This window comes from Crocodylus porosus, unplaced genomic scaffold, assembly GCF_001723895.1.
Source record: "Crocodylus porosus isolate Cpor-Errol unplaced genomic scaffold, CroPor_comp1, whole genome shotgun sequence".
Classification (NCBI taxonomy): domain Eukaryota; kingdom Metazoa; phylum Chordata; order Crocodylia; family Crocodylidae; genus Crocodylus; species Crocodylus porosus.
The window spans coordinates 25,154,849-25,182,075 of NW_017728914.1; the positions used below are offsets into that span (position 1 = coordinate 25,154,849).

The 27,227-nt window shown below is 46.1% G+C and overlaps 1 protein-coding gene across 2 annotated transcripts; it reads left to right on the forward strand.

Annotated features, from left to right (window-relative positions):
• The first annotated feature begins 3,666 nt into the window (after positions 1-3,666).
• SPRY4 (sprouty RTK signaling antagonist 4) lies at positions 3,667-23,225 on the forward strand. 2 transcript variants are annotated; one of them, XM_019535014.1, is made up of 2 exons: positions 3,667-3,874; positions 18,174-23,225. In XM_019535014.1, the coding sequence occupies exon 2, from the start codon at positions 18,220-18,222 to the stop codon at positions 19,117-19,119; it is 900 nt and encodes a 299-aa protein (XP_019390559.1). In that variant the 5' UTR covers positions 3,667-3,874; positions 18,174-18,219; the 3' UTR covers positions 19,120-23,225. The 2 variants fall into 2 exon arrangements, with proteins under 2 accessions (XP_019390559.1, XP_019390560.1); XM_019535015.1 differs by lacking the exon at positions 3,667-3,874 and adding an exon at positions 8,391-8,714.
• Positions 23,226-27,227: the final 4,002 nt, after the last annotated feature.

A 27,227-nucleotide genomic window follows, 5' to 3' on the forward strand; every position in this document is an offset into this window, starting at 1 on the left:
GAAGTTTTCCTGCCACGTCCCTCTAGTCAGGATTGGATAGCGCCCTGGAAAGGAGGGTTATCTCCTTGCCAAGTCCTTTAGTACGTCCTGCACTCATTTTGGCTATCCTTGCATTCATGTGAACGCCTAGTCCCTTTTTAAATCATATTAAGCTACTGGCCTCAGTGGTAGCCAGCAAAAGCCACTGCCCAAGATAACGGTGGCATTTCCTCCCATCAGTTTACAGGTATGCCACCTTTCATTTTTGTTGAGGGAGCAGGTAAGAAGCATCAAATATCTGAAGGGTGGTTATGAAGAGGACGAAGATAGACCGTTCCTGGTGGCTTCAGGGAACAGGACAAGAAGCAATGGTTTTAAGCTGCAGCAAGGGAAGTTTAAGCTGGAGATTAGGAAGAACTTTCTCAATGCGAGGGCAGTTAAGTATTGGAACAGGCTACCCAGAGGGGTTGTGGACTACCCCTCCTTAGTCAGGGACCATCCTGCCTTGAGCAAGCAGCTAGACTAGATAACCTCCAGACACTGTTCCTTCTAGCCCTACTTTTCTCTGATTCGATAATCTCCAGACACTCAGGCCACACGACCAAAACCTACAGGACAGGCTGTGCTGACGCCGCAGTGTGGATCAGTGGTTCCCAACTTTCTTATGCTGCAGACTGGCAAGCTATCCAATTTACATATTTAAGTTTAATTTGTGTATTTAAATTTAATTTACATGTTTAAATTTAATTTTTATGTCGGGGGCAGAGGAAGAGAGGTTGTGAGGATCGGATCGGGTTGGGGCACCACAGCCACAGGCACCAGGGGACCCTGCAGGGGAGGGGGCTGCACAGGCGGTGGGCCAGGGGACCCAGATGGGGCTGCCCGAGAAGGAGCTCTGCTGCCTTTCCTAGGAGCAAGCAGCAGGGCAGCCTCCCAGCCCCGGGCATTTCCTCGCCCGCGCTCCCCAGCTCCCAGCCACAGGCAGGGCTGGGGGGTCCTGCCCGGCCTGGTGTGGTTATGGCAGTGGGTATATGGAGCCAGCTGCCACCTAGCTTTAACCCTTCACATGACTGCCAGCAGTGGAAGCCAAAACCCAGCAGCCAACCTGCCGTGGCCCGGTGGTTGGGAACCTCTGGTCTGGATGGACTGGCCGGGGGGGGAAGACTCATTTGGGGGCTACTATTTGAGCTGCTTGGGAAGGACAGCCATGGTGGTGTTGATGGTGGGTTGTAAAAAGCAGTGCCTACACAGTACATTTGTTTAGCCTTTTAAAACTCCTGACTAAGACTGATGTTTTTCAGATTGACCATGTCACAGGAAACTAGGATTTCAACTTAAAAGCATAAACGAATGGACTGGGTAGACGTACTGCTGTTCAATGCATGGAGCACTAACATTTTGACAGTTCAAAGGCCAAACTGTTCTTCGTGAACACAAGCAGGTTTAAAAAAAGAAAAAAAGGTAGATCATCTTCACAATACCCTCACAATATAGCAGGACCAATGGGATGATTATGAAATGCTGGTATGTGTCCTATAATAATCTGTCTATTCACTGCTGATATAACCAAGCTTTTTCTCCATTTGGCAACCTCCGTGATGGCCTCCAATGCCATATGGTTTTGGGCAGAGAAGCTTGATGCCAGAAGCCTGCTCAAATGAGACTCAGCAGACTCCACCTTGCTTGAAAACACGTTAGCTACAGCTCCTCCGCCCGAGCCCAACCTTCGCGTACTGGCACATGATGCTTGAATTCTTCTGCATATGCTCCATGCAGTTCTGTCTCTCAAACACACAACCTAGAGAAAGGAACCGGCCAGATGGGCATTTGACGTTTGAACACACCCACTCCACTGGCCGGGAATACGTGCAGCTGCTCAGGCACTTCCTCCTTGACTGTGTGACAGCGCTGTCAGAAACGTGGACCCTTAGTGTGCCTCCCTCACACAAGTGTAGGAGTACCTGTACTTGGCACTTGCCTGAGGATCTCTCTCACTGTGCTGTACAAACATTAACCAGTAATCACTAGTGATCCCAGAAATTAAATCTTTACTTAAAGCTGGGCACACACTGTCCATTTCAAATAGCATCTTGTAGTCTGTTGTAAGGATTAGGATTAGGAAAAGTAATCCTAAACAGTACTAACAATACTCGAAACTGCATCACCCTTGGGAACAGAAGCAGCAATAGTTCTAGTGTCACGATTGAGCCCTGTGTGATACTTGAACAGGAGGAGGGTCACATTTCTTCACTCGCATCAGGATTGGAGATAAGAATCTGAACACCTCTGAGGATGTGCAAAAGTCCAGGTGAGTTGTGTCCCCCAGTACTCAGCTCTGTGAATTCGCCCCAGAATCTCAGAAGGCAGCCCCAAGTGACCGAGCACTCGCTCAATATCTGCTCTTCTACCTTCAGTTTCCAAACTGAAACGATCAATCTTGCACTAGGTTTCACAAGTTCTGTTATTTCTACCGGAAGGGAGCTCCCCGACAAAACAGGCCCTGCCTCAGCGATGTGCAATATCCAGAAACACTAAGCGGGGTCAACAGCCACTGTGCAAGAAGACAAGTGAGAGGGAAAATGGACGAAATGTGCACAGAGCTGATACTGCTTCAATTAGGGGCCACTCATACGAGGCACCAGTCTGATGAGAGGCTCCTGCAGAAGCCACTTTCTAAGCGTGCCGGCAAATACAGAAACAGGGAAGGAAGCAGAGAAGAAATGAATAAATGGAATTAACAACAAAACAAAAACCCGACTAGTTTTTCCACAACCCTAACCCCTGACAAAATCCCAGCTGGCATCAAGCCTCATCTCTAGGGGCTTCTCCCTAAAGCCCGCGGCCAGTCCTTCGCTTCATTTGTGTACGCTGGTGGCCCTCGCAGTTTTGCCTCTCCAGGGTGCCATTGCCAAGGCCTTCAGCCAGGATTAGCGCTGGCAGCGCCGAGCCCGCAGTGATGCCGTTGCGCTTCCCGGGTACCCAGGCAGCCCCTGGGCACCTGTGCCGCCCTCCCTTTGCACCCGCTGCAGTCGCGGAAGGCGGGGTCGGGCTCAGAAACGCCTCGTGCGACATCGCAGCCCCACGAGGGACCGAGACCGGGGCCGCAGCTGCCACCGCGGCACTTGGGCGGCTCGCAGCAGGCCACAGCCAGCCCCGGGCTCCTGCCGCCTCCCCTCCCACTCGCCAGTGTCCTCTCCCCCCACGTCACGCGACAGCGAGCCCAGACCCGCCCCCCCGGAGCTGCCTGTCGCTCGTGCCCGCAGGCACGTCCCGGGGGCAGCCGGAGCCTGCGGGGTCCTGCGGGGGCGGAGGCGGCGAGCCGTGCGGTCCCGCGTGGGGCAGCCCCGGGGGGAGGGCGCGGTGCCAGCCCTTACTGCGTGGCGGGGGGTGTGCGTGCACGTGCACGCGCCCTGGCACCACCCAGAGCACGAGTGAGTAGCGCCCCCGCGGGCACACGCCGCGGCACGGCGCCTTACCTCGGGCCCGGCTGGGGACGGTGCGCGCGCAGCTGCCGCCTGCCTCCATTCATAAAAAGCCGCAGCCGGCTCCAACCTTCGCAGCCCGCGACGCGCTCCTTTCCGGCCCCCCATTCATAAAAAGCGAGCGGAGCATGCGCCCTGCGGTAGCGGTGCCCACCCATTCATAGAGTCGGGCGGCCGCGCATGCGCAGAGGGGGGTCCCTACCCTCCCATTCATAAAATAGCCATTTTCCCAGGCAGCGGCGGCTGCAACAGCGGAGCGAGGCGGGCGGGAGGGGGTAGCGGCCGCGGCTGACAGCGCAGCGCAGCGCAGCGCAGCGCAGCGCTCGGCTCCTGCCTGCCCTCGCGCCTCGCGCCTCGCGCTGCGGTGGGATTAAGTCGCCCGGTGAGACATGGTCTCGGCTCAATTCCTGCGAGTAAGTGCGGAGCGCGGCGGGCGGGGGCCGCGGAGACCCGCGGGGACTGAGTCCTGCCCGGGGGAGTGCGGGGTCCCTGCTGCCCCGGCACGGCCCCGCCTCGGCACTAGTGAGCAGCAACGCACGTATACACACACACATGTATGTGTGCATATTATATATAGATACACACACACACGTATATCTAAATATACACACACATCTGTGTGTGTTTGTGTGTGTGTATAGATAGATTTTATATAGATATAGATCTCACTCCATGTATGTATCTGTCTAGATTATATCGACCTCTCTGTCTCTGTACATAAAATCTATACGTCTATCTATCTGGATACAGATAGTCTATATATCTGTGTGTGTGTGTGTGTTTCTGATCAATAGTGCTGGAAGGGGTTCGTGTGTACGTGTGTTGGCTCTCTGAAGCCTGCGTGTGCAGTTCTGTCCACGTACGTGTGTGTGTGTCTGCCCACACGCATGTTTGTATCTGGGATCTACCTATGTATCTCTGTGGCCTTTCGTTACCTAAAGCGGGATTTGCATTCAGGGAAAGAGCAAGAAAGGTCCTGGTTCCTGCAGGATTTGCACTGGCGTTGCTGCTGGTCTCGGCTGAACTCCTGTCCCTGCTCCCCAGCTGCCTTTGGTGCCTGTGCAGGACAGGCGGTTTTTGTCAAGCCAGGGTTTGGGGGGCTGTGGTAGAAATGGCTGGGTGCTGTGGGTGCGGAGTCGTTTTCTCTGTCCCTCGCCGCCCTCATGCTTCCTACACCAAAAGGAGATAAATTCAGGCTCCCCCAGCTTTACCATTTAAGAGCAGCACATACTTCTTCTTTGGCATCTGAGGACAGCTCTTATGTATTTCTTCTCCCCACCAAGCCCTCTCTCCCTCTCGTTAATGTTAAATGGATCCGGAGCTGTCTCCATAATAGGACACTTCAGAGCTGAGTCCCGGGAGCGTCGGATCTTGCTGCATGACCTTTGCTCCTTAGCATTTTATTTCATGCAACTGTCCTGCAATTCCATTTTCCTTTACTTTTTGCTTCATTTGTGCTCTGTTCTGCTCCCCCTACGCCATCCCTTGTGCTGCTGTGGGGTTGTGTTGCTTCAGTTTTTCTTGGATGGGGCTGTGATTTCAAACTGTGGATCATTAATAAAGCCTTGTGTGTAGAATCATGTACTGATAGACAGATATAATGCATGTTACATGGATGGAGCAGAATTGCGTCTTAGGTGCCCTTCATCAACTGCGTAGCAGGGAGAAGCTCAGATTTTTTTTCTTCCATGGTACCAGTTCTAGCATCATAGGAGAAAGACGAGACTAGAGACTACGTGTTCTGAAAATTCGTTATCAGAGAGGAAATGGAAAAACCAGAAAGGGACCTCTGCACAGAGGTCTAAGCAGAGAGCAGGATTGGAAATGCAGACCTTGGAAATGGCAGTGCAAACAGGAATGAGCATTAATCACGGGAGAAAGGGCTTCGTTCTTTCTTTCTCCTCAAGTGTTCAAAAATAATTTATTGCATTGGCTGCCTGTTCTGCAATATAATCCACCCCCCCACCCCTCCCAAAGGGTCTGATTTCTTAATTTAAATATATTATATGGCCAAACTGCTTCTTTTTTTTTTTCTTTTTTCTTTTAAGGAAGATGGAAGGAAAACACTCATGAATTACCCAGAGTAGCCAATATCCATTTTTCATTCTTTAGAACTTCTTGTACTGCCCTTATTCCAAAGCAGACTGAGGCTACAGTATGCTAAAAATCAGCTCACAGTCTCCATTCATCTTCCATGATTTGAAGCTGTACATGTTCAATGTTAAGCCCTCCCCCCCACCCTGATATGGAGTCAAACAATAAAGCTGCAATTTGTGCACTGAATTGCAATGATCTTGATGACTAGCTTCCCCTTCTCCATATAAAAATGAATGATAGAGGGAGGATTGGTTGTTCTCTGTTACTGGAACCCTACTGTGGATGTCTCATTGATAAATGTGCCATTTTGCACAGGCTGCTGTGTTCTGTTGATAGAAGGGACTCTGTGTTGGTATTGCAAAATAAAAAGGACCATTTCTGAAAGCTGCAGTCCTTTCTTGGAAATTCCTTGTGAGGTGCATTCAGGGAGAAAATGATTTGTTTACCTCTTGAAGCAGAAGCTTTTTATATAAAACTATAATTGATTCCCAAATCAGGTTGGGAAATATTTCTTAAAAAATCATCCCCCATCTTCCAACAAAATGGCATTGACCTCCCTTTTACTCCCATTGCAATGATGTTTAGTTCGCTGTATCTCGTTCTTCCAATGTTAACACAAATAGCAGAAAACTCATTAAACATGTTGACTTTCCAAATATGCAGCTTTCCAAGTTCAGCCTTAGTATCTAAAGCTGCCTCTCTCTAGGCAAACAACTGGAGGAATAGCTGTGTTCGACATTTTTTTTTTTTTTTTTTTTAGAGATCTAATGCAGTACAATTTCCTACACTTAGCATAAAGCCTTCTCAATGATTGAGCAGCACTAGCATTAGCTTAAAAGAGCTGATTTAGAGATTTCTTATTTAATTCTCTGACCTTAAAATAAATACTGCCGTACAGGGGCAAAACCATAAAAAGCAGAGGAGCTACTGAAGAGGAATTGTAAACCCTAGAGACCAGGAAATTCACGATGCGAATCACTTGCACTGCAGGAAGGGGCAGCTGGACAGGGGCAGCTTTTGGGATGGTTGCAGGTTAATTTTTCCAGCTTTTGAATTTCAGAACCACTGGCACAGATCTAATGCCTCATCTGCAAGAGGCAGGTTTTCCCCACAAAGCTTTCCAGGTTTTTGGGGTGTTTTTTTTGGGGGGGGGAGGTGTTCCCCCCCTTCCAATTCTTCTTGGCAAAAACTTCAGCTATGCTCATATGGCCAAGGGAGGAACATTCATCTGTCTTATTCATTTCAATAAGATTGAAAGGGTGGTAGGCATTGTATAGAAATGGGAAAAGTGTAGGGGGGGGTTTCCTCCTTCATTAATGGGATTTTTTGGTTTATTTTTGTTCTGTTTTAATGTTTTGTTTAGCTTTTTAATCAAATCCATCTCAATGAAGTTTACAGGTATAAAGATACCATTCATAAACCTTCTCGTGTAAATGCGCACACACTAGAGGGTCCTCTTTTAATTTGGTTGAGGACATCCTTCGTTCTAACCAAAGGCAAGGTTGGGATTTGTTCAGCCATCATTCAGCCGTTCCCTTTTGCTGAGATTCAGATCAAACCAGTTCTTCATCCTCCAGCTTTGCTGCCTAGGCAGGCTTAGTTTGTGGTCTCCTTGCAGTAGATGTAGCGAGCAATATTTACCATTCAGAATTGTTTTTGTGCTGTCTACCCTCAGTGCGGGTGTGAATAAGACTACTATTCCTGCATATCCCAGATCACTTTGTATATCTCTTCAATTAACCCCCATATTTTTCCCCACTCTTCACAAAAAGGATTCATTTACTTTGCCCTTTCTATATTTCCCCCCCCAGCTGCCCCATCACAGGCCAAGCAGATAATCCAGCTTCGTTTTTAGCCCATATTCCAGGTATTTCAGTCTCTTTTTTTTTTTTTTTTTCCTTTCTTCCCTCCCCCTGACTAACGTTGGAGCTATGTAGTCGAGCAGTGGTAAATCTCGGCATTCATTGTTGCTCTGACACCATGGTTATGGTTATGCTCTTGTTGTGCGTGGATGTAAAGATCGGTGAGTCTACAGCTATGGTTGGCCGGGGGGGTTTCTAGATGAATTTCCCTCTACACCATGGTATGACAAACCAGAGAAAAAGAAGGCTACAGTCCTGAGCCCTTCGAGCATAATGCCATATTAGAATGGCAACTACCTTGATAAGGATTCACCATGGGCTCTTACAGTTTACACTTTCTACACATTTTCCTTGATTTTTTTTTTTTTGTCAGGGTTTGGACTATTAATCTGTGTTTAGACTTTGCTCTTGAGCTGGAGTTTCTGCTCTCATTGTCCTCCTGTTGCCTTATCTCAAGTTCGCTGACTGTGCCTCAAGAAGAACGAGCACAATTTCAGTGACAGACCGGGTGTGCCAAGGTTCTCTGGTGCTAACAACAGAAGCAATTTGGGTTCCAAAAGTATTTTTCAAATGAGCTTGTAACATGGCCCAGACTTTCTTGTTGGAAGAAAAGGCCTTGCATTCCTATGTGGAGAGCCCAAAAACCCAATAGCTTCTTGCTGGGAATCTGACAAAGCATAATCTAGTGGCTAGATGACAGGACAGGGAATTGGAAAATCTCTGGTTTCTGCTCCAAACACACTTCCCCACTGCATCATCTTGAGGCCAGTCTCTTTCTTTGAAATCACAGTAAGATAAGGATGCTGTTGCAGAGTGGCCAAGTGCAACATCTCCATACCTCGGGGAGTTAGGGATCGTGATGCCTGTAAAGTACTCTGAAATCCTTGAAGGGAGGATCCTACAGAAATTGGAGCTCGCTGTTTATTATGCTCGGAGGGTTGCTACAGGTTATGCTGAAAGGCAGAGAGACGGACCTTGGTCTGCACTAGGCTCCACCCCATTTGGATACTGCCATAAAATGAAAGCCTAGGAAAGGAGCATTTGAAGAGTGAGCAGAGTTCAATGCTGTGAGGATCTTTTGAGTTTCAAAGGAAGCCTTTGCTGTGGGTCAGCACGTAGCCAGAGTTTGAGTCTGGGTCCAGGTACTTGATATGAACAGAGCACTGTCTAAAGATGGTAGCGAGGGTGGTGTGAGCCATGGCAGCATCACGCCCCCGTGCCACACAACAGCCCGGTATCCTGGGAAAGAACCCGTTTGCCTGAGAGGCACCAGCGGAAACCTCCAAGTGACAAGGTGAGTGACCGCAGCAAAGTCCCACTCCACGTACCTGTGCAGAAGGCTGAAGACTTGCTGCTGTCTCTGAGACCCCTTATGAAGAATTCTTCCTTTTTAAACAGCATAATCTGAATTAAAAGCACTAATTGTAACCCCCCCAAATCAATACTTGATACTGACATGGCAGAGAGCTCTGAGTGCCTAACTGCATTACTGCTTTGATCCAGATGGTGATAAATGTATTACTGAATAAGCTCACAACATGTTTAGGGTTTCTCTTTTTAGACTGTATTGATTTAAGGGCAGGATATTTGCATGTTAACAACTGAACCTTGCAAAAAGTGGCCTAGATGCAGCAGTGCTGCGTTGGGCTTGAGCAGCTGCCACTTTTTTGTTGATTTTATAGGATATGTGAGCACTTGGCATCCTTCAGAATAGAAACATTTCAGTTTTGAATGTATAGATGCATTTCTGGGCCATAGTAAATGGGTAGTGGAGACCAGGCTCTTTGTCCAGCACTTGTTTTCAGTATCTTGTTATTCCTACATGCCTGTTACATAAATGTAAGCTAGTGGGTATTAGCTGAATAAGATACTGTATCAAACTGTATATCAGCACTGTATTAAACAATGCAAAGACCATTTTGTTTCCCCCCACAAGCAGAAGAGAAAATTGCCTGACATCTAGAAAATGAAAAATAATTTAATAGGTGTTAAACAAATAGGATTGTATAGAAGGTTGCCCTAAACCTACAGAATTGAATAGAGAATAAGTTTTTTACTGTAGGTTTTTGTGACTCGCCTACAGCCTTCTATAGGAAGACTGTAACTTCTAAATTCTATAAATACATATAATTATTGCAAAAAATTCTGTAGGACTTTTCCATGAGGAAATCCAAGAAAGCTTCCAAGTTTGAATGGGTACTGCAAGAAATGCTATACCATGCTCCATTTTAAAATGATGTTTTACAAACCCTAAAATTTTAGAAAACTATTTTGCTGCACAGTAAGAGTTCAGATACTGGCAAGACCATATATATAAAAAAAAAAAATATCTCTTATCTAGGTGGAGAAATTCAATGTAGTTGTTGTGGTTCAGTTTTGTGGAACTAACATTAACTAACCACAAGGTTAATACTTGGGAAGAGCTTCATATTATGACCAACTTCTGCTTTTAAAAAAAAAAAAAAGTTACAGATCTGTGATGTGGCTATTCATCAAATTTTAAAAGTTTTACATATCCATATAAAGATGACTTTTTTTTTTACTTCTCTGGCTCACGGGAGCTTTCGGTTGACCTGCAGAAGCCAATTTAAATTCAAAGGTTCAACTAATTTTGGGACTATTTTCATTAGATCATTCTCCTGTTGAGTTCAGAAAAAAGCCTGTGGAGTCGGACCTGGTAAGTCTATGCCTGGTTTACTGGCATAGGTACGTCTGCATTGATTATTGATAAAGTATTAACTAATTTTATGCAAGAAGTATTTGCACAGCAGTCCTGAATCAGAACTTGCATGAAATCTTCACCTAGAATTGCATCAGCACCTTAAGAGATGCTGTGGATTTGAAGGCACCCGTGCAGCACAATGGGAATACCAGCATACCTCAATGACACACTTGCTTAAGCACCATAGCATCAAGGCCTGAAGGCGGGCCAGTCACTTAATCAGAATGTGAATAGAACCAGCAAGGCACCACTTTGTCTGGGGCTGGCTATATATTAGGTATCCTGTACAGAGAATTAAGTTTAACTTGATACTGTAATTTTTTTATCGAATTATTTTACTGCCTAGTGAACAGAAGTCTTCACAGAGCATCCATCTTACCTTACTATTTCCTCTCTCCTCTCTCCCTTTTTTAAAATGCATCACTTTCATGTTTTGCATTACAAGTCAACAGATTTTTCTTTTTTCCTACAACATGCTGGGCCTTCTGCATTCACGTTCATCTTACACAGGCTAATCAACGTGAGTTGTGCATTCTTTTCTGAATACTCAACTGGCTCGGATACCATCTGGAAGAGAGCTATGTAAGCTGCAAGTTGTTTCCTCACTCTAGACACAAAGCGGGGGAGAGTCCTCTCTCTCCTTTTTACGATCGCATCAATCCCTTCCCTGCAGATGAACTGCAGGGTGGGCACCTGCAAAACTGTACATGGTTGTCTAGAAGGCACTTTAACAACATGCAGGGCTGGGCAGGAAAAGAATGAGTGAAATTGGTGTTTGTTAGCAGTGCCCAAAAGATAGCCCTGGATCTAGGAATCTGAGTTTGCAAGAGTCTGACCAGTCCTCTGCAGCTGGTCAATAGGAACCAGCAGAAATGTTCCTTTTTCTCATCACATTTTTAACATTTTCTGACCAACGCTATCTCGGCCTCAAGTAACCAAGAGTGCTTCAAAGGCCAGAATCAAAACGCATCAGTTCAAAAAGCAGCAAAACCTGAGCTGTCCAACGGCACTGACTCATGCATACATCCTCCTCTGTCTAGAGCTGCTTCGCTGCCTCGACACAGTGACCAGCTCCAAGCGATCTATGCTCTGTGCTGAATTAAGTCATCTTAACATTTGAATCCCTGGAGTGACTTGAGGCACAGTTGGCTGCTCAACATGGGCAGAACAGGCTAATTTTAGGAGCGGGGGGGGGGCTGCCTGTGAAACACTGCAGTTCACCCAACAGCAGCTTAGCTTTTCCTTTCAAGGTCTTGATTTTTGCCAAGTAGACCTTCTGATTAGAGATGTAGTTACAGCAGAGAGAGCACTTTCTAGGATGCCATCATTTCAAACCATGCATTCTGGTGACTTCCTAGCAGGTGCCCCGAATGGATAATCCATCTTTCTTGGGAAGGAGGAGATGTATTTCTCAGCTCTTTAGCAGAGAACTTGATGCCTCCACATGCTTCCAGTGGCTAAACCCTACATTATATTGACTTGTTACGCAAGATGCCTTTCTTACTTCGCCCCACCACGCTTCTTGGAGCCTTTCATCTCTGTTAATGCCACCTCTAGCTCCAAGTGTAGTTGTTTTGCTTCTCAGAAATAAAACCAAATGGGGAGGGAGGGAGGGGGGAGTTGTGATGGTTGTGGTAGGCTCCCAGTTAAGATGATAAGAGCTCAGAATGTGCCCACGAAGGCAGAAATGAGCTGACTGAAACTGTAGGAAGAAAAACTCCCTCGTGTTGTCTTGATCTGGGTCAAGAAGGTCCATGGATCAAGTCCTGAGCCTAATCTTGGACTCGTATCTCAGTGCTATCCTGTTCTGTATACAGGGGATTGGGTGAAATGTATTGAAGATCCTTCTCGGACCCCCTCCAGGCACTGTCAAAGGCTAGTCATCAAATCTCGTGACAGAACTTGAGTGTCCCGTGCATCTCTTACTCTTCTAATTGCTCTACCTACAAGCAGCTTGTCATCCGCAAGGAAGCTGTGCATAACAGCTGGCAAGTCAGAGGCCTGTTTTTCTTTCTCATGGCCCAGTTATTAAAAGATAAGGAGGACTTTAGCTGCCAGCCCTCAGTACCATAGTTGGTAGAGCGCATGCTGGTGAACCAAGCGGGTGAACCAACACAAGCTAAAATTAGCGGATCATAAAATGTCATTGTCATCGCCGGTGATTTTAAATGGTGGTAACCTCCTTGCAGATTGAATGCCACCCAGGTCCATGTCTAGTTAGTCCTTATAGAAGTTCAGTCTTCTACTACTGAAAGGTTTGGTGAGCAGGTGGCCACAGATCATGCAGCAGAATCCTTTGGGGAAATGCCATAGAGATCTCATAAAATGGACTTTGTTCTAAACTTGCTCGAGTGACAACAATTGATAAGACACCAGTTCAGCTAGTACGTTTCTAAAGAATCAGGAGACAAACTAACTCAAACACTAAAAGAGGGTAGGAGATGGATCTGTAGCATGTTTAGGATTAGGAGCTGGGATGTTTGGGTTTACCTTGGCTTTACTGACCAACCTCTGCATGCTTCCATTTCCCCGCCTGCCGGACTTGTCTATCATGGGGCAAGTGATTCGAGGGCATCTGGAAAACGCTCTGCATTGTTGTTTTCAGCCTTGATCATCTTGAAATGTCCAGGAAAGCTACATTAAAAATGTATTCTGACCGCCATAATCATCTCTTTTAATGCTACCTTCTAATGCCTGCCTGCACATGAGCTACTTCTGGGAGTAACACTTGCCGTACCGGCTACAGGCATTACGCCCCGGAAATTGATACTAATTCAGGGGAACACCTTGAATACAACTGGTATTATCACTAGTTCTGCACAACCATCTCTGATTGGCAGAGCCCATAAGACCAGACTTAAACACCAAAGACGCAGTATGCACTCACTCTTTCCCAAAAAGCATCCTGCTGTTTGCCCTTTGTTAGAGAGTTGCTTTTCCTTGATGTGGTGTGTACACACATGCACTGACTTCAGTGGCGCAGGTTCAGGCCTCTAGTTTGCAAAGTGTTTAATGTTCCTCTGGGATTGAAAGGTGCTATATAAATAGAAAAATCATAATTTTACTAACCCTGATGCTGTTTGCACAGAGGGTTGTTAGACACAGCCTACAGGATAAATATGATCCCCCTTCATCATGTATATTGACACACAAAACACATTAAAATAATGATAATCTGTGGGCCCCACTTAAACCTGCTGTGACTTGAGACAATGCCACTGACTTGTACTAAAAGACGGCTGGGGCTGAATCAACTCCTGCCAGTTTCTGGAAGCTATAGGTGTACATGCTTTAGCTTACTAAAAGAAAATACAGGCGTGCGACAAACATGCCACTGACGGCGAGATAGGAAGAGACGTAGGCCTGCAGAATTCCACCCGCTTATACTGGTCCATCAACACTCGTATGGTCAGTGGTGCTGAAATACCCAGCTTCCCAAACAAAAGTGCTGCATCTCTCCCCATCAAGCTTTCTAAAAATCCTAGTTTAATCCCAGTTAAAACCCCTGACAGTCACGGAGCTGAACATGTTGTATAATATTGAATTCTTACTTGCAGGTAGCACTTTATAGAACACAATACTGAACTCTAGCAGACAAAATAAAATACCAGTTTTTTTCCTTATTCCCCTAATTACTGGTTATCGCAGCTAAATTTTAACAAACATAGTCATTTCAAGCATTTGGTATGTGAGCATTTTATTGCTGGTTCCACAATGCTGGAGGTAAGAACAGGAGTAGGGAATATTCCTTTTTTACTTTCTCTTTTTTTAAAAGAGCACATTGTCGATTTCTTTACTCTTCTGGCAAATAATTAAGGAAAAGTAACTAGAGACTTGTTGAATGACAAAGGACAGTAGCCTAATGACTAAGCTGCCAATAAGGACCTGCATTATTCTTAGTGGAGAAAGCATTTTTGTCTCGTTTCTTGTCTTTCAAGCATAACAGCCAACATGTTATACTAATGCATCAGAAAAGGCATAGGCAGACAAGGTTCTTTGGGTAAATGTGATATCTTTTATTAGACCAACTAAATAATTGGAGAACCTTTTGTTTGCAAGCTTTCAGGCACAAACACCCTTCTTCAGGCATAGGTGGAGTCTGCTGGTGTTTTATGTTGTCCTGGACTGGAGACAGAAGTTGCACATAAACTGGTTTAAACCTGTAACAGAAGAGAAGCTCAGTGCACATAAACCTGGTTCAGGCATTTTGAAACTGGTTTAAGATAAACCTGGTTCAATGTAGTATCAGACTTAACTGATTTAGGTCAAACCAGTTTATGAAACTTGTGTCCCAGACCCCTTCCAGTTCAAGTTAAATCTGAGTCTCCCAGCACGCTTTGCAGCCCTGGCCTGAGCTGTGAGGTCCCTTCCAGCCCTAAACTTCTGTGAATGTGAGTGAGTGCTATCTGATCCAGAGAGCAGGGCTGGCCCTGCCCTCTGATGCCTAGCTGGAGCAGTGAGGGCTGCTCAGTGGGCTCCCCAGGCAAACCCCTGCTGGGGTCTAGGACCAAGGAGGGGAGTTAAACTTCTCTTCCCCTGAGTATGGAGCCGCCTGCCCTGCCTACTTAGTGCTGGCTGTGACTGTGGATTACAAATCCCAGAGACACCTTGAAGCTGGAAAAGGAAGCGATGAGCAACCCTGCAGAGTCCTGTTTGTTGCGAGTCTGGACTGCAAATCCCAGAGATGTGAGGGGCAGCAGAAAGAGGAAGCGAACACACTGCCCATGTTGGCTATGTGCCAGAGGAGCCATCCTCTAGCACCCCCCCAGCTTTTGGCTTGAGCCACTGCAGGCATGTAGCTGCATTTCCTGAATCCAAAGCGACTGTCTGTTCATTTGCTTATTAGTTCAGTCTTTTGCAGTTTAGACTAACCTGCAAAGACTGAGTCAGTTAAGCCTTGGGCTTTTTGATTGTCTGTACTTAGCCCTGGAGAACCTTGTCTGCCTATGTCCTTAAACCGACATGGCTACAACCAACGCTTCAGAAAAGGCATGTACTGTTCTAACGCTAATTGGTGTTCTGGAGTCCAGTTTCACTGCAAAAGCCCTATCCTGCAAGACGCTGAGCGCCTTTTTTGAAGTGCTTAGAGCAGCATCTTCTTCCTCTGATTTCAGGATAGGTTTGAGTGTTCAGTGCTTCAGAATCCAAGTTCAAGTTCTCGGTCAAGAGAATGACTGATTGTTACAACAGCGCTTCATCATCGCTTTAAGACAGATAACTATAGCTTTAAAAAGTTTCTCCTACACAGCTGCTGCTTGTGTATTCATTAGTATTAAAATCAGTGAATGTTTTAATTAATGGGAAATAGTTTGGTAATTGCTGATAGTGTGAATACTTCACACAGTAGTTTTACTTCTAGGATAGTGTTTTGCATGGTTCCGATAGCTTAGTTTAATGTACTTTCCATATGCACAACTTCTACTGACTTCTATCCTCTCCCCCTGACCTTTTGCAGTAAAGGCCAAATAACCTTTTCACACTTTTTTCTAAGCGAATCTTTTCTTCTTAAAGGGAGGGCTTATACAGCTCACTGCTTCCTTTCTGGACCTCAGAAGGCCCCCCTCTCTTTCTACTCCCTCTCAAGTTTTAGTTGCTGCTTTTAACTGATCTCAAATATAATTAATAACTAATATAAAGGTCACTCAAGGAGGAAATGGCACATCTTCTAGAAAACAATATGCACTTTCTAAATTTGAACCGCGTAGTTTCCGTTCTTTGATTTAAGTTTAGTTACTTCCTGTGGTTTCCTGTCCTACACTACAGTTGAGTCTTTGGCCTGACTCCAGTATGAATTGCACTCTTTCAATGAAATTAGAAACTGTAGCAATAGAGGGCTTAGCTGGCCTCACTAGTAAACAGCATTTGTACTAAATATCATTCATGGTGTTTGAAGACTGCTTGGTTACTTGGGTGACATGATGTCTGATCACATTTTCAGTGTCTCGCTGCAGCAGGCTTTACCTGTAGGCATGATCTACCTGTACTTTGCATCCGTGAAATGGTTGTTGGAGCTGTAAGGTATGGCTGGTATAGTGAAGGCATACCCAAGCTAGTTCTCCATTAACAGTTAGCACAGGTACCAGTAGCAGTGTAACTACAGAAGGCTGCAAAACCTGCCTTACAAGCTAGGTAATTTACTCGCACAGAGCTGTGCATTTCCACAGCTAGACTGCTACCACTATCTGAACCAGGCAGTTCTGTCTACGCTGCGATCAGTGATTAGGGTAAACTCAGGCTAGACATCAGGAGGCGCTACTTCACGGTCAGGGCGGCTAGGATCTGGAACCAACTTCCAAGAGAAGTGGTGCTGGCTCCTGCCCTGGGGATCTTTAAGACAAGGCTGGACAATCACCTTGCTGGGGTCGTTTGACCCCAGTACTCTTTCCTGCCATGGCAGGGGGTCAGACTCGATGATCTGCTCAGGTCCCTTCTGACCCTACTAACTATGAAACTATGAAATGCCGTGACTGTGGCTGAAACATCCTTTGCCTGTTTAAAGGTCGTCTTTTCCCTCAAAGAAGATACTGCCTCTAACACAGTATCTATCTAAAGGAGGAAGATTTGGCTCAGACTATTTAAGATGACATTTGGGGACTTTATAGGAGATACCTGGGCTCCAGAATCCAAACTGGTCAGATGCTTCCTTTTCCACTTGTCTGCTCCAAACTCACACCATCCATCTCATCAAGGGAACAGTGGAGCTGGGGGGGTTCAGGTGTGCATGGGAAGAAGGGAGGTTAATGTACCCAGAACTGCAGGTGGCATTTGTGGAGAATGGAGAATTAAGCACTAGAGATTTTCTGTGGAAAGTGTGTGGGGAGGGAGGCAGAAGAATAGTGAGCTGTCCCGAAGGGCCAGGAACCTGAAACCATCTAAGGATTCAGATTTTGCCAGGCAGCTTTTGGGCGAGCAGCAGCAGGTCGTACTCTAAGGCACAAAGAGTAAAAGCCTCTCTGGCATTTTAAACTTTCCCTTTGGTAGGGTCTCCATGGCCCATTCCCCACCCTTTGCACAGCAGCAGTATCTTAGCCAATTAGGTTGATCCAAGGCACAATTATTGCTAATTGAAAATTTTTCCCACCCTGATATCTGCTGGTTTGGCAGCGTTGTTCCTGATGACCTTTCACAATGGCACTGTACTTCAGGTCTGCGGGAGCCATGCTATGTGAACTACACATGGCTGGACCTTGGATTTTGGGGTGTGGTTGGGAGAGGCAGAACTTGGCAACGTCTGCGTTCTGCAACGTCGTCATCTAAGAAGCTACTGCAACTCTCCTGCAGGAAATAATTCTGCTGCTGTCAGTAGCTGGCTTGGACCTCTGCCCTGCCCATAAGCCATTCACAGGGAGAGAGATTAGCAGGCAAAGGACTGCCATGACAGCAAGGGTGCACCTTACGGGTGCTAGGTACAATCTACCCTTTAAAGACACGATTGCAAAGGGCAGATGTGCTCAGATCTGTGGATCAGCCTGAATGCCCCATACCAGCTCCACTGGGGCCGAACACTGCTGCTCTGAGTTTGTGCTCAGGGAGCCTGGTAACCCAGCACAACCCAAACTCTTGTGGACCAGCTGTTTTGCCAGTTGAAGCTGTGGCTCTCCTAGCAATTGCTCACATTTGGAGTCAGGGGGTGGAGACTGAGGACTGGTGAGAAAAATAGGTCAGTAACTTTTTGGAGTAGCTTATTTACTAGACGAAGCCTAATTGAACACAGACGGGTAATTCAAGTCGGCACTGCTTGAATCCACTGCTTTTCCTCCCAGCCCAACTATCACTGAGGGACGAAAGCTAGTACAGCTTGGCAAGGCTAGCCGCGGTTGGGAAGAGCTGGGCCAGGATTAGGGGGAGTAGAACAGGGCTACAGGACAATGTAAGCATCTGGCCTTTTTATACAAGAGCAAGTGCTTTATCTCCCCTTGCCCCACACTTTGGGCTATAACCCCTTCCATGCAATGGCAGCTTTGGCAATGAGTGACTGCAAGCACCCAGTTAACTTGGGGACATGCCCCTTTTCTTCCTTCTCTCTTTCAGGACACGTAAGAGCAGTTTTCCCTACTAGCAAAGACCAGCCTGACCAATGGAGCCCCGGATTCCCCACAACATCACGGTGGTTCCCAACTCTGTCATGGTCCAGCCGCTGCTAGATGGTCGGATCCCCTATGGGAGGCTGCAGCACCCGCTCACCATCCTACCAATTGACCAAATGAAGACGATTCACATTGAGAACGACTACACTGACAATCCCACCCTCGCCCAGCTGGCCACACAGAAGCGCCCCCGAGGGCCCCATGAACCCACGCTGATCAGCCAGCACCTGCAGAGGTGCGAGCAGGATGTCACCCACCCCTGGATCTCTTTCAGTGGACGGCCCAGCTCCATCAGTAGCAGCAGCAGCACATCTTCAGACCAGAGGCTCTTGGATCACATGGCGCCAGCTCCTGTGGCAGACCAGTCTTCTCCAAGAGCAGTCCGGATACAGCCCAAGGTGATCAACTGCAAACCCTTGGATCTGAAGGGGCCCATGTCTCAGGAACTTGACAAGCACTTTTTACTGTGCGAAGCCTGTGGGAAATGCAAGTGCAAGGAGTGTGCCCTACCCAGGACTCTGCCTTCTTGCTGGGTGTGTAACCAGGAATGCCTGTGCTCCGCACAGAACCTGGTCAATTATTCCACGTGCATGTGTCTGGTGAAGGGTGTCTTCTACCACTGCACCAACGAGGATGACGAGGGCACCTGTGCAGACCACCCTTGCTCCTGCTCCCACTCGAACTGCTGTGCCCGCTGGTCTTTCATGAGTGCCCTCTCTCTGGTCCTGCCCTGCTTGCTCTGCTACCTGCCAGCAACAGGCTGTGTGAAACTCTCCCAGAAATGCTACGACCAAGTGAGTCGGCCGGGATGCAGATGTAAAAACACAAACAGCGTCATTTGCAAGTCGGTGCCGGATGGCAAAACAAGCAGGCCAGAAAAGCCTTTCTGATCACTTGGGAAGCTGGGGAGAGTGGAAGAGACACCAGGGAGTGGGTTTCTTACAACCTGTGTTCTGAGGATAACATCTAGCTTTTTGCCTTCAGAGAAAGCAGAAGTAACTATTTCCACAAACTGAAGCACTTTGGGTTATTCAGGGTTTCGGAACTGGTGAGCTACAGCTTTGACAGATGGGCCAAAGGAGAATTCTTAACGTTTTACAGAGCGAAGGCCGAAAATGTGCGCGTGCCATGAAGTACAGCTGCTTGAAAACTTTTTACTGTCTACTTCAGCGTGCTGACTGCTCAGGGTGCCCGCGCACCGCGAGAATCATTAACTGTGAGCTCGACAGGCACATCGGCAGAAGCAATATTCATTCTCATTCACCGAAGGAGATTTGGATTCACAGTACGATGGGTTTTTTTTCCCTTTCAACTCTGAGTTGTTACCAGCAGCTTGTTAAAGGTGAAGGGTTGATGTTTCCCCCTCCCCCGCCCTCCATTTGACACTTAAAAAGGGCCAGTTGAGTCCAAGATAAATGCTTTAGAACAGGTTTTCGTGCCCCTTTTTAAGAATGGGTTTCCAAACTTTTTATTAAAGACCATTAGTATTTCAGTATATTTCTATTCGCACCCTACCTAGCCATGTTCAGGCTGACTCCCGCCCCCGCCCCCCAGCCCCCTCAAAACTGAAATTGGTGCAATGCAACCTCCCCCCCACACACGTATAGGCACTGCGATAATGTTCTAATGTCAATTCCTCTTGAAATTCAGACTTAATAAGAAAATGAATGTTGGTTTTGCCAGTAAGCCCAACTTTGTAGCCTCAGATGTCATGTTTAGAGGATTTTTTAAAATGTATTTTTATATCCACACAGAAACCTAACACCATTCCTAAGAAGCTTTGCATGAACCTTACTTCCCCAGCTTGAGTTCTTGCTCAGTGAGACTGTCGGCATTTATTAGAGCTTTTCAACTTATCTCTTCTCCCCTCCTGTCTAAAACTAGGAGGGTTTAAAAAACTGAGCACAATATACATATACATATGTTTTTAAAATGATATATTAGTCCAACAGTCTCTCTCTCTCATGGAACAAGCTGTTCAGATCTACTTTTCCGATAAATATTAAGGAAACTATGGTTTGGTGTTTTGTTTATTTGGGTTGGGGGGAGGGGTTGTTGTGGGTTTTTTGGCAGAATAATATCTGCTTGAAGCATTTCCCTCCCCTATTTCTATTGCTGCTGCCCGTTTTTTTTTTCTCCCCATTATGTACAATAGTGTGGCTTTGTAAATATATAGAGAGGAGGATTTTTTTGTTGGTGGTTTTTTGTTTTTTAATAAAGTCTATTTTAGTGTTAACAAGTTATAGGGGACAAGCTTGGGGAGGGGAGGGGAGGCATATTTATGAAAACTTGCCCGTGGAGTTCAGTAGCTAGATGAAACGGGCTGTGTCTGTGCACTCATAAGGGCCAGCTCCACACTTCCATAAGATGCAGTAACCCCTTTCTCTTGACAACTGCAAGGTGCTAAATGAAATGTGTGTCCTAACATGCAACAAATCAAATGGGTAGAAAGGTACTTGTTGCATGTTGAAAGCCTATCCAGGCCTCAGTTTGGTTGTTTTTCTTTGGTGGGGGTTCCCCTTCCCTTTTTAATTAAAGGAAATGTACTAGGTAGATGCCCAGCAATGACACACACATGCCATCTTTAATTAGATAAGCAATAAGCCCATGTAGCATTTTCCAGGAATCATATTTGCTTGGTTGTTGTCTTACAATTGTCGTGTATAAAGGTTGGGGGGGCGGGCGGGAAATTGTATTGATTAGAGTTGTTTTGTTTTGTTTTTTACTTAAGAATTCATTTCATAGCAGGTGACTGGTTTTAGTTGAGTTTTAATTATAGATATTTATCGTGCAGGAATCTTTTAAAAGAAAAACCATCGTCCTTTTATATTTATAACACTTTCTGGCTTGTATATGGTAAATCATAGAAAAAAGGGATACTGTATCCATTACCAGTTCCTGATGCCTGTAGCTTACCTTCACCACAATCACATGGGGACAGGGGAAGGAGAAAAGGCTGTATACAGTCTTGCACAAATCTGAGGAAACCATATAAAGGGGGGGAAAAAATCATTCCAAGCTGGTTGAGTATACAGGGCATTGTATTTAAGAAGTCAATAAAATATCATCTTCAAGTATAAATAGGCTTGGAGATGCAGCAACAAGCACAGAGGTGAGCAACAACCCTTTCTTTCTACCTGTGAACATACTCAGTGTCCAGATGGTCTCCACCTATACATTTTCCCTTCTATCCCACATCCTCTATTTAGTGCATAATACTGCAAATTTGCAATAGCAGATTCTATTTGTTGGCTGCATATTACTGAAACGTGGTCTCCACTGTGCCAGTCTGTTGGTGTACATACACACAGGTGATTCTGCCCCCCTCTGCTGTCTTCTTACAAAGGTGGCTTCCTTTGGCTTTCATTGTACATGCTTGTAAACACCTATTTCTTTGTAGGTTTCTGTTTTAATATCTAAATCGGGCTGTGACGTACGCAGATCCCACGCTGGAAAACTCTGAAGCGTTAGTGGATATGTCCATGCCGTGGTAAACATAGCAGAATGAATCTCCTTGTGTTCTTCAGGCCCCTGGTGCAGCAGTCGGCTGGCCTGTTTCGCCAGCTCTTTGCCCGAGGCATAGCAACAAAGTTGTTGAGTTTCTTGTGTAGCATTCAAAAGATTCTGGGTTAGACCAGTTGAGAAGAGCCTTGACAACATGACACTATTCCTTTCGATGCCTTTGGCTGCTCTGCTGACTGAGGATATCTTTTGCCAGCCAACAACCTACTTGTTTTCTCCCATTTCTTTTCTTTTTTTCTTTCTCTACCCCACTCACTCTTTAAGGTACTTTGACCTCATGCTGCTCCCGGGATGTACAAAGTGTAAAGAGATAGTGCAAGATGGTGTTAAGTTGGGCCAAAGCTGGAGCCGTGCCTTCCCTGTCATGTAGTGGTAACATACCCCAACATGCTGCACGATCTTTGTAAGCTAAGTCTCCCTCTCCAGCTGGAACACGGCTGCTGGCTGTGCCGCAAGTGAGCCCAGTTTGGTGTGGGGGCTGCTCTCCCGTCGCTCCTGTGCCCTGCCACAGTGCACACTGCTGCTGCCCTAGCACGAGTAGAAGGAATAAGGCCACTGAGATCACTAGCCTGGCTTTGCACATCCCTGAAAGGGGATCCACTTCTTTTTTTGGATCCCCCTCATACCCAGTGCAACAGAAGAAAGCATTCCTCCAGAGGCGTGCAACTCCACTGGCCTGAACAGGGCTGTGAGGGGGAGAGCAGGGGCAGGACTTGGCACAACACTTGCTTTATGGCCTTTCAGAAGCGGCTTCTCATCACTTCTGCAAAAGCAATTTCTCATTTATTTCTTCAGTACAGGCTTATCTACAGGGGAAGGCCAAGGATGGTGGGACCAGAGAATGACTTAATGGTACAGTAGTTACCCTGCACTGACTCTGTGGACGCTCCTAGTGCACGTTAAGTGCAGCATCATCAACTCCACATCCAAGCGACCTTCCATTCAACCCAGATGCAGAGACAGCCCAGGGAGGGGAGTGTAGTGTAGCTACTGTACCATAAAATTAATCCCTGAGCATTTTATCATCTTCTCCTGTAGGCAAGCTCAGGCTCTCTTCTGCACTGGGCATGTGTATGTATGTGTGTGTGTGATATATATTCACACATGCCCAGTGCAGAAGAGAGCCTGAGCTTGCCTACAGGAGAAGATGATAAAATGCTCAGGGATTAATTTTATGGTACAGTGTATATGTATGGTGTGTGTATATACATGGGTTGTTGTTGTTGTTGTTGTTGTTTCCCTTTCATGCTCTGGAAAGCTGTTTAAGGTTTCCCTCTACCCTTCTCCCCCTGCCCCCATCACACACTGAGAAGTTACCACAGAAGTTTTCCTTTGTATAGAATATTTATTTTGAAGCTCTATTTTAATAGTATTTATTTTAGAAAGTCTACTATTGTAAGAGTTCTTCTGTTTGTGAAGAAAAACAAGTACTGATGAATGTACTGATCTAGAAATATATATAAATATATATATATATATATATAAAAAAAATATATATTGTTAAATATACAAATGGTGGTTGTGGTTTCTTTAAAAGACAGATGCGTGCAATATTTTTAGCAATTATTCCAGAAACAGCTGCTAATTTGCCTCCTAGGCCCCAGCTCACAGGGGTTAAGTACCAGGCTTACTGTTTAGACAAGAATTCACTACAGTGGATGATCCTGCTTTCTGGCTGGACACTGTAGCTACAAAAACAAAGTTCAAGGAGAGCCCTGGCCTGAAACCATCCAAAGGCTGAAATAAAGCAGAAGCTGCCAAGTTGTTTTTCCTCTAGCAGCTTCTTATTGTTGTTAGCAAACAAATCCACCCCATGCACATACTCTCATTAGATCACTCTGTCAACACAGATCTCGGAAGAGAATGGGAAAGACTACAGCCACTACCATTTTGTGAGCAAGGAGGAGAGTAGAGAATTTGGTATTTACTGGATTAACTTCCTTTCCTCTCCCCCTATACATTTTGCTTGGCCAAGAACTTGTTCTGCCATGGCTGTTTCTTGCACATAAATGAACCTAAGGCTAAGTCATGTTACTGTCCGGATCACAGTATTATTATTTTTTTAAATTGAAATGGCTTTGTACTTCTAGGCCAAGGAAGCAGTTGCAACTGAAATCAGTGGTTTCAAATTAGGCTTCATCTGTCTAAAACTATTAAAAAGAACCAGGGGTTTATTCTATATATCCAGTCCCTAAATGCCTTCTGCAGGCAAGGACCCTAGTTGTCTCTGGGGATCTTACTACTTAAGCACTGATATGAGAGAGACAAGTAGGAACCACAGTCCATTACCCACCATAAATGTCAAACAACATCTATGGTTTGCATCCCAGGCACTTTACTGATGCTTCAGCAAAGCATCAGTCATGGTGCCTATTAATGGAAATCCTTCCATTGCCATACTGGAGAAACTGGTTCCCAGGAGAGGGATCAAATGCTTTGCTCTGCTCTTTGGGAAGAAATGGCAAAAACAGCCTAACCATGTACAACTGCCACCTTGGGACAGTGCCAATCACAACAGTAGCAGCAGGGATGCAGTCATATTGACGCTTTTACCTTTAATGTTCTGGGTTGATCATACCCCAAGGGGCATTTGGACACTGAAGGCATCGTGCAAGCTAAGGGTAGAGCCGTTTGATTTAGGCGATTTTCCTCCTTCGTGGGCATTCACGTTTAAAATATTTGAGTAATGAGAGAGAGCAAATCCTTCTCCTGGGCTGTGCATAAGCCAGAAAGGATTGTTTTCCTTCTTTTAAAAGAAGGATAAAAAGTAACCCCAAAAACTATGTTAGGAACCAAAAAATAAAATTAAAAAATCAAGCTCTTGTTAATTGCAGCTGTATCTTTAGTATAGAAAAGCTGACTCCACTTCTATACTAAGGATACAGCTGCCTGTCTGCACCCTGAGGTGCAGAAAGACTTTGCTGACATGCATGTTGACAGAGTGGCCTCTCTTACCACCCCAGTCTGCTCTCCCGTGCTGTTCTCCTCCTTATTTCAAATGTAGCCTGGGCCTTTGAACCAGAATAATTATGCATTGAGTTGACTTTAAAATGTACTGTCATGACTGACCAGATTAACATGAGCAGACAACTGTGCGACAGAGAGGGAAGTCAGGGAAAAAGCCAGCTGGGCTCTCCCCCCTCGCCTCTTTGCCCCTCCCCCCAACTGTTTTAAAGTTTATTCATCCAAACTTTAATAAAACAATATGTAAGTGGCCCGAGGCAGGTGCAATTTTCATAATTTATGGGTCTCCGAGACAGGAAGAACACTTCAGGTTTTATTGTGTTTTGCCCGATAAATGGCATTCCAATTGTCTGCATGTTATTCTTGCAGGCTCTGCTGTCTGGCAGGAACACAAGGCCTTTCGGAGCCCACCTGTGCCTGCCAGCCTCAGGCAGGGGATAATTATGAATACATCTGTATGTGTTAAGCAGGAGATGATTGAAAAACTCTTCTCATTTCCACATGTCATTAGAAGGCACTTCCTGTATTGACACCTATATTAACACTCAACAGCTACAGGCTTGAAATAAACTCCCCTTCCTCTCCCTTCAGATTCTTGCCCTTTTATAGTCTCCCTTCCCTCTCTACACAGACGGCTGTTTTCCCTTCCCTTTTGCGTGGATCTCTGGATCCCAGTTCCAGCGTACACCAGAATGGCTCTTGCCCCTTTTCACACGCGCATTTATATACACGGGGCTCTGTTGTACAATACACACAGCTGATTTCAGACTCCACCATCTTTAGCCACCAGTCTGGTCCGACAAACAGCCAAAGTACAGATCATTTACCAGACGGGTGGAAACCCGTGGGGAAGTTGTGCTGCAGTGGTCGTGGGACCATAGGGATGTAGGGAGCAGCATATTCTTACCTATCCTGCCGCTGGTCCAACCCTGATCTAGAGCAGTTGCCAGCCGGCTGCGGGTGTTTAGGCGCTTGGCTCTCTTCATGGGTTTTCGAGCGTTATGGAGGATCTGAGTGAGGAACAACGCACGCCGAGAGGCTGTTCTCTGGGGAAAGAGTTGAGCACAGAACGCCATTGCGTTCTAAATTATTGTCTTTGTGTAATCGCTGTGGATTAGCTTGGCAGAAACAGGACCAACAGCACGCAAGCTTCCCACGTGCAGATCTGGCTGTGGCATCAAGCCTGGTCCTGTGTCCCTCTGGCTTAGTCTCAAGCAAAAGTTTGCTCATCGTATGAAATCTATAAGGGAAAATGTATAATCTGGATGGGGGGGTGATTCAGCACACAGTGCCGCACATGTCCTAGAGGTTTCCACAGACATTATGGTTCAATCACAATTATGGCCCTATGCCCAAGAGGGCCCAAATGCCAAGGAAAGGCTCAGCCTGCAGAAATGCCCTGGGGGATACTGTACTGCTCCTGAGAAACCGCCGAAAAGAACTTGCAGTACCTTTGCAAATTCATGGGAAAAAAGTCCTGACTCAAGAGGAGGATATGGTCATGTAGTCTCATGTCAAACATCATAGAGCATACAGCACAGCTGCAAAGGGGAGAGTAATTATTCATTTGCACCTCTGCAGATCTCCAAGAAGGGACGTGTCATTTCCTATGATTTTATTCATATTTTTCGAAGAAAGTAAAAGGAGCAAAAACGTTCCTCTGCTAAGTGCAAACATGGGAACTGCTGAGTAAAATAACTAGGTTTTCACCACAGGTTTCCTCACATGAGGTTTTAGACGTGGAAAACAACACTATAAATATCAGAGAAGGCCGTGTGGTCTAGAAGGGAAAGCCTGGGGCCGAGTGGAGCCAGCACTCTCAGCTGCCAGTCTCAACTTTATCACTGACTCACTCCAGGACTCCAGGCAAGCAACACACTGTACCCAAAGTCCCTCCGCTGTACCAAGGAGGATAACACCGGCCTCCCTCCCTCTCTGGGATAACAAGGTTAAAATTGTTCCCATTTGTAAAGCACAATGAAAATGATCAGTGCTGCAAAACAGCCTCTGCAGAGTCAATGAAGAAATCTACAGTTGATGTCTGAATAGCTTACCCCATCAGGACCAGCAGTCCCATCCTGTCATGCAGGCAACTGTGGTTTCACTGAAAAGGAAAGGCTCTTTCCATCCCTACTGCTCCATCAGCCTGACCTTCAGCCATGAGCAGTGATTTTTGGAAGAGGTACGTGCCCCCCATTAACCTCACCTGTGCAGTTCAGAGGCAGCGTGCGCCACCTGGCTCGGACCAGCAGCTCCACCGCAGAAGCAGGATGCTCCCGGGGAACAAAGGCACCGACTTAGGACGTTCCTGACTCCAGCATGAAACTAGTTCCCCACAGAACCACCCCTGGCCAGAAACAAGAGGGATGCACAATGTCCAGCAGTGGACTTGGATTCAGTACAAACTTTTAAGAAAACCATCAATCCCACCTCTTGAATTCAGCCCCTTTTTTAAAAAAACTAAGAGAAGCTTTGACCTTAACAAAAATCTAACTACCTCTCTTTTGCGGGG

Bases quoted from the DNA above. Each gene is read 5' to 3' on its own strand.
- SPRY4 (XM_019535014.1), top strand. From the start codon at position 18,220: ATGGAGCCCCGGATTCCCCACAACATCACGGTGGTTCCCAACTCTGTC.